The sequence below is a fragment of the Protomyctophum parallelum genome, assembly GCF_964188405.1.
Source record: "Protomyctophum parallelum genome assembly, chromosome: 14".
NCBI lineage: Eukaryota > Metazoa > Chordata > Actinopteri > Myctophiformes > Myctophidae > Protomyctophum > Protomyctophum parallelum.
Genome location: NC_139709.1, coordinates 38,991,110 through 38,998,290, shown reverse-complemented (window position 1 = coordinate 38,998,290; position 7,181 = coordinate 38,991,110). Strand labels below are relative to the sequence as shown.

Genomic DNA, 7,181 nt, shown 5'->3' with positions numbered 1-7,181 from the left:
CCCACTATCATCCGTCGTCTTATTTCTCATCCTCTTTTTCCATGGAAGAGTTCAACCACAGCTGCAGGTTGGTGTGGGTGGGCTGTTTCCTTTATACTCTCAATAAGCATTTCAAAATATCCAATCCTACAGTTTAGGAATAGAAGTAATGTCTCAATGATTGTCTTTCCTTCAAGATTATTTTCAACACTTCTTTTCCAGAGTCACTTCCCTGTGTCAGAGTTTAATATCCAGTACGACTCACTGTTGTCCCTCTCCAGAATGTCTGCAGGACAAAGAGCCGTGGGTGAGACTCTGCGACCCTTGACCCCTTTGATGTCCCCACCACATCCTCCTCGTCCCCACTGTGAGCCCAGTCCACCAACCGGCGGTCCTCCTTGGTCCGAGGACTCTGAACCACTCAGGACCGGCCGCGCCCCGCCGTTGGCTAACACTCAAAGGCAGCTGCAGAGCAGGGCGCTGACTTCCAGCCGATCACGGCGCGAGAGACATGATGTGACAGAACCCAGCGAGGGACAGGAGACTGCTCGCTTCAGCACAAATGACCGTGCCGGTTCAAGTTTTAGTCCGAGTGTTCAACAGTGTTCTACACCAAACTCCAACGTGTCAGCCCGTTGCAGAGATCACGGCCCGATCAAAGACTTGGTTCTTCTCGCGCAAACGGAAAAAAGAAAAGGGCCGCTTCCATTTCGGACCTCAGGACATGACTGCGCTGACCCCTTGCATGTCCCTGCAGCCCTCAGTCCCTTCAGCGCCCGCCATGAGCGCCGGTCGCAACACCCAGCCGACCGGCCAAACATACGCTGTAGCACCAGTGGTGTTCATCATTCCGTGTCTGTGACAGTGACACAGGGACCCAAGTTCCGGAATGACCGAAGGAACAGTGTTCATGAAAATAGTTCCATGTCAGTGAACATGGACGTGACGACACAGAACGACAGACATAGCGGTAATGGTGTAATTGCTAATGTCATTAATGATCCTCCCGTGTTGGTGTCTGACGAACCGCATCAGACCCAAGATAACAGCGTGGCTAAATGTTATTCTGTTACAATTGACCCACTGCTGACACCAAGTGGTGGAAAGTTGAGCTTCAGTAGTCATGCTGGTAATTATAGTTGGATTCATACGGGCCACAAGCGAAAATGTTCTTCTCTAGTGTGTCACGATGCCAGTCCTCAAAGGCAGACCATACATCCACTGCCAGAATCCATAGAGACAGATGGACAGTCATTCTCCTTCACCAAACAACGAGATGGAGCCAAAACTCAGACGATGGGGGCCAAAGAGCCACAGACTGAACAGACATTAGCGGCCATTTCTTTTCAGCCAGTTCCTCCTTCAATGCCGAAGGAGTCCACTAGAGGGCAGCGTTTGACTAGATGCATGTGTGTGCTACGGAAGGATAGCCTGATGGGACTTTAACTTCTTAAACCTTATATACTTTGTTGGTTGGATACTAGATACGTCTGACATCAAGGCTTTTGCATTTGTCAGGCATTCTTACATGTAAGACTGTATAACGGAAGACTAAAGAGGGCTACATGCTTCAAAAGAATCCATCTGACCAGGATGCTCAGTAATCTGATCAATGCATCTTATTTTTGTCTCCACCAGGCCGAAGGCATGGGGAGAGAGTACGTCTGTCCATCCTAACTTACTTACTTCCGTCCGTCCGTGACCAGCTAATCTCCGGCACCGTTGGCCCGATCGTTGCCAAACTTTGCACACACACTCCCTGGATGCCAACGATGAACCTCTGCCCCAAATATTCCTCGACAGCCTGTTATAGCGCCACCATGAGGCCGATTTAGGCTAAACACATTTCTGTAGATTACTCATACACATTTTATCCATACATCACACAATTTGGTATACACCATCTCCATAGTCATGTGATCAACACGGATCTGCATCATTTCCCATCTTCCATCCTGCTTGGCTAAGATTGGCTTCCAAAGCTCACATGATTGGTCCGTTTAAACAAAGAAATGCCACAAATCACAAACAAGCAATTTCCGTGAAATTATACACTCACATTTCCACTAGGCCGAGGACGACATGCCACTATTTTTTTCCAAATCAGCCTCATGGTGGCGCTATAACAGGCCAATTCCTATTTTTAGCTATAACTGCATCGATCTGTATACAACTTATGTATGCGCACTCCCTAGAGGCCATGGACAAACATTGTCCCTCCACATCTGCCGGTTATAGCGCCACCATGAGGCCGATTTCTGCAGAACACATTGCTTATGTTAGTCGCACAGATTTAATCCAAATCTCACGCAAATCGGTACACATGATCTCTGTAGTCATGTGATCAAGACAAGTCTGTTGGATTTCTCACTATTCTACACTGATTGGCTAACATTGCCTTCCAAAGTTTTCAGGAGTGGCCCGTTTCGAGAGGCTATGAGGCTATGAGTGATCTGGCTCTGCATTTCCTCAACAAAATGAAGAAAATTGTTGCAAAAAATCACACACTCCTATCCTCCTGGTGGAGACCTGTCCCCTGAAGGGCACTTTTTCTAGTTAACTCTGTTTCAACCTCGCACTGGCGCAAAAAGTTCACACCAACGGCACCAGGTTTCGACGCACCATTGTAGCGTAAATTATCTTCTAATAGAGGGAAGACTGTTCTCTCTCCCTATATAGCACACAAACATAAAAACATTGACTTGCTAAAATACTCAGACAAAAATACAGAGAAAGAAGTCGGAGGCAGACAGGCAGGCAGATGAACGTTTCGGAGTCCAGAGTACAATACAGCAGATCAACACCATTAGCCGTCCTACAGCCTCACGGCTTCAGGAGACTAACGCCATGCAGACAGTTCTTCATGAACTCATTTGACACCAAGACCAAATGGTCCAACACATCTCCATATTAGGTGTGGTCACAGGAAGCACAGTAGGACCCCTGGCTATTTTCTCACTATCAACAAGAGGTCAATAGTTAAGCAATAAGCCACGAGAGGTCTCAGGTTACCGGGTATTTTACACTGCCTGGGAGCGTAGGCAGACCCGAGGCGCAGCCGAGGGTCTTCTACCTCCCAGGCAGTGTAAAATACCCGGTAAGCTGGGGCCTCGAGTGGCTTATTGCTTTTCTAAAACGGTTACAAACATATAGCAATATTAACGTAATAAAACTATTGAATTCACAAAAGTAGCTACGCTTTGCGCCACCAGAGCGAGCAACATCATTTCCTTGTTGTGCTCGGCAAGTAGGCTGACGGGAGAATAGCGCTTGATGATTTTACGGGGCTGCCTGGAGCCACACATTCACAGTCATATGAGCCGGGCGGTGCTTAGACGCCCGCACGGCATGTGTTTGTAAAGCAATCAAGTGCTCCCCTTCCCCAGTTCAGCTACAAGGCTGCAGGATGATACAAAGTGATTGAAGCAGTGGGTTATCGGTGAAATTTACACCGGTCACGTGACGGTAACCAGCCAATCACAATGAAGTATTGGGACTACCCGTTTTAGAATATGCTATTTACCATAGAAGGCAAGCTGTGATGTTGCCTATGCGACTGACATGTCCTGTGGCCTGTTGTTCCTTAGGGGAGACAGAGACCCAGGTTTACACTTTTAAAACAATTATTTATGCTATATTAATGTGATTTGTGGTTCCATAATACACGACATAAACCTTGTCAAAACTCTGCCCAACTGCGTTGCCTTGCCATCGTTGGTGTTTATTGGGTCATACTACCCTCACCTGAGACAGGGATGTGACAAATGTATTCTATTCTATATATTATATTATCCGTAAATCGTACTGCATATATTTTGTATAGTGCATACATTTGGTGTAGGCCTATAGGCCTACATACAATTATCCAACATTACAAGATGTTAATGTAACTCTTCCTCCCTATACCTCATAATAATGCATTCTTTATATATTTTTAAACTGGTTCACACTTTGCTACTTTCCCCATAAATCATGTGCCTGATTTATGCCAAGATAGTATTGAGAGAACTACAGATAGGCAGTGTTGTCATTGGTGATTTGATCTCTGGTGGTATGCTATTGTAAGGATAGCATTATGTAAGGATAGCATACCACTGCACATCGCTTACATGCGGGTACGGTGTAACACCCCATCCACACTGCCAGCAATGTGAAGGTTATATAGGGCCTACTACATGTCCTTTGAGAATATGTGAGCTAAATAATGCCACAAAATATGAAATGTCTACCATCGACTATGTGTATCGACTAAATGGTCTTTTCATTGCCAAAGTTTACAGTTAAAAATTCTTGATCACCTCAAACCTCAAATCAGGTCCGTAGCGATCTATACTTATGTTGACATGTAGTATTGTGTTAATTTCTTTTGCCGTTGATGAATACCTCAAACTGCTATGGTCGAATCACAGCTAAGCATAACATGGGTTAGACAAACCTCTCCACCAATAGTTTTCCTATACACATTCTTCCCAGTATGTACAGAGTGACATAGTGGCATCATGTTTATGTACATTTGTCACATTGTAGTGTTTGGCTGCTTTAAATTTGGTAACAATAGTAACTATATATATATAGTTTTATCTCCTTGTGGTTATTTCCAAGCAAGGCCATTTTCATTGAGGTGCATTATTACTGTCCATGAGGCGCATGTTAAAAGTACAACCAGAAATCTTTTTGTGGGCGAGTTCATTATGGATCTTACTTTTATTATTTCAGCAGAAAGAAGGTACTTTATTTTTGCTAATAACACAGACTGGGTATGATTTCACAACAGATAATTCACTCTTGACTTGTTTAATTTCCATGGAGTCGTTCAAGAGCTTTTTTCCAGGTGGAATATCCTTCGCATGTAAACGATTTCAATGTCTCTTGAACGCGTCCTGAGGATGGGAGTGCAGTTTTTTCAGCTTGAGAGCAACTCAATTGAGAGATTTCCGTTTAAGCCTTTATTATTCATAGTAAGTAAATTAAAATAAAAAAATAAATCTGTCCTTTATTATTCATAGTCTGGAAGCTTTGGCTTGAAGTGGGGATCTGGGGAACACATCGGGGTAAACGTCGGAGTCGGAGCTGTCCAGCTCGGCCAGAAGCCTCTTCCGCTGGGTCAGTGGCTGTGCTCCACCCTGCCCAGGAGCCAGGGCTGTGCCCAGTGATTGTGTGCTGACAGCCAGGTTCCTGGGGGCGTCTGGTGAGTCTGAGCCACGGAACAGGCGTGTGCTGATTCTCTTCCCGGCGCCCAGGCGGTGTCTGCGGGTGTAGGGGGAGACGGGTCTGAGCTTCCTCTCTGCCTTGATGCCCTCCAGTAGGCGCTCGTGGAGGCTGGCGGGACGCGGGACAAGGGGCTTCAGCTTACGGGCAGACGCGGAGTTGAGAGGGGGCCGTGATCTAATGAAGTCCAGAATGACCTCGTGGGCACTCTTCTTTAACCTAGGAGGGATGCCTCCATGTACCAGGACTTTGCGGAGCTTGTATCGCTTAGAGCAGATGTCGTCCATCAGCATCTCGTAGGGCGTCAGCTGGTACTCGATGGGCAGCGGGTTGTACTGGCGCTCCTGGACCTTCTTGAGTTTGTCGCCGTCACGCAGGTCACGCATCACCTGCCCCCAGAAGCACGCCCACTGAAGCTCGTCGAGGTCTTGAACAGGATCACCCCGCGTCCGAACTTCCATCTTCCTCAGGTCTTCCTTGTCGCTCCTGATCTTGTCCAGAAAAGTGCGGAGCTCCTTCGTCTCGGCGTACAGTGCGCGGCACACCGCCTTATAGTGGTTGGGGGCGTCTGATGCACTGGGCAGGTGGGACGAGCATATCGCCATGATGTCTCGATACGAGCGGACGCTGGAGACTGCGGTTCCGGGGACGATGGCGGCGGGACCCTCATCTCCCTCGTCCTCCTCCTCCTCGGTGGTCTCGTAGCCCTCGCCAGGACAGGGGTCGTCGCACTCCGTCTCGGTGCTGTTGGTCATCAGGTCGATGAGGTGCTCCAGGGGCGCGCTCAGCTCGCGCTCCTCGCTCTCCTTCAGGCCATAGTCCAGGGCTTTGTAGATCATGATGCCTAGAGACTCTATCACCTGTAATGACGTGTGGGCTGCCCTGTATTTATCTGTGTCGTGCTGGTGGTGTACTACCAAGGTCCCATCTCTGCGGATTCGTACATTCTCCGGTCCTTCGATCTTCCATATCGCGTCATGTTGATGGTGGTGGTCAACAATAGCAGAGCCCTGCGCACTGTGCGCAGCGGAGGTCTTGCTGGTGGTGGTCCTCCGGTGTCTGTTCTGCAAAGACCGGCAGTACTGGTAGCACACGGCCCACGCCTGCTCCTCGTTGATGGGCTGACTGTGGGCGGACAGGATCTCCTCCAGAGAGAGGTCCGGATCGGCTCCGGTCGCAGTTCCGTCCGCACATTGATCCATGGTGGACGAATTCAAATCCACGCCGAAATCCTGGATGGCGGTTGGAGAAAAGTTGTTGCGACTTGCGTCTACTGCCTAGAATGTCACCAGCTGAGCTCACTGATTGCTGCTGCTGACAAACACTGACTGCATGGACAGGCACTCAGGCAGTATATGTAGCTGGCCATTGATTGAGGCGTGAGTGGGAGCAGGTGAGATGGCTCATTGAGAGGGAGTGACAGCAGGAAGTGGGTGGATCCAATCCATGAGTAGGCCAGGGGGAGGGTTGCTGTTGATAGCTAGGATGACTCTTTTCTACACTATGCATGTAATTATTTTTCTTGTCTTTAAAGCTGTATTACTACAGTAACAGGCTGTTCACCGCTCTTGGCTTTGATGTTGAATTGATACCCTATGTCACCCTTAGCTTAGGTGGTATAGAGCTTATAACTACAATGATTGTTGTAAGTATGACACTTAACACTTAGCTTGTTTTTCAATATTTGGGTCCACCAGCATAATCCAGTTGTCAAAATGTGGCCAAGAAATAGTACAATTATTCTTTACAATGGCTAAATATACAAGCTGTATTGCATTAAAGATCATGCTACGTATGTGTTTGTCTATTCACAACTTTGTGTGCACAATGTAATGAACTTTATGTAATGTATTTACGTTTTCGCCAAAGTTATTTAAATGTGACCGGACTTACTTGAATGAATTAGTCAGTGTTGGCTTAATAATAATAATAAAAAATAATAATAAAACTTTATTTGTATAGCACCTTTCATGACATGAAATGCAGCTCAAAGT

At 47.1% G+C, this 7,181-nt stretch overlaps 2 protein-coding genes across 2 annotated transcripts in view; one reads left to right on the top strand and one right to left on the bottom strand.

Annotated features, from left to right (window-relative positions):
• ccdc24 (coiled-coil domain containing 24) overlaps window positions 1-1,984 on the top strand; it is a 36,604-nt gene extending 34,620 nt beyond the window's left edge. Inside the window, exons 8-9 of the mRNA XM_083781557.1 lie at window positions 1-67; window positions 261-1,984. The exon at window positions 1-67 is cut by the window's left edge and continues 60 nt beyond it. Of these exons, the coding sequence (XP_083637683.1) occupies window positions 1-67; window positions 261-1,425 (1,232 nt within the window). The 3' untranslated portion in view covers window positions 1,426-1,984. The remainder of the gene's footprint in view (window positions 68-260) is intronic.
• Window positions 1,985-4,600: 2,616 nt separating this feature from the next.
• LOC310870335 (protein spire homolog 1-like) lies at window positions 4,601-6,824 on the bottom strand. The gene has a single exon (XM_083781518.1). The coding sequence runs from the start codon at window positions 6,387-6,389 to the stop codon at window positions 4,980-4,982; it is 1,410 nt and encodes a 469-aa protein (XP_083637644.1). The 5' UTR covers window positions 6,390-6,824; the 3' UTR covers window positions 4,601-4,979.
• Between the last annotated feature and the right edge of the window lie 357 nt (window positions 6,825-7,181).

Bases quoted from the DNA above. Each gene is read 5' to 3' on its own strand.
- LOC310870335 (XM_083781518.1), bottom strand. From the start codon at position 6,389: ATGGATCAATGTGCGGACGGAACTGCGACCGGAGCCGATCCGGACCTC.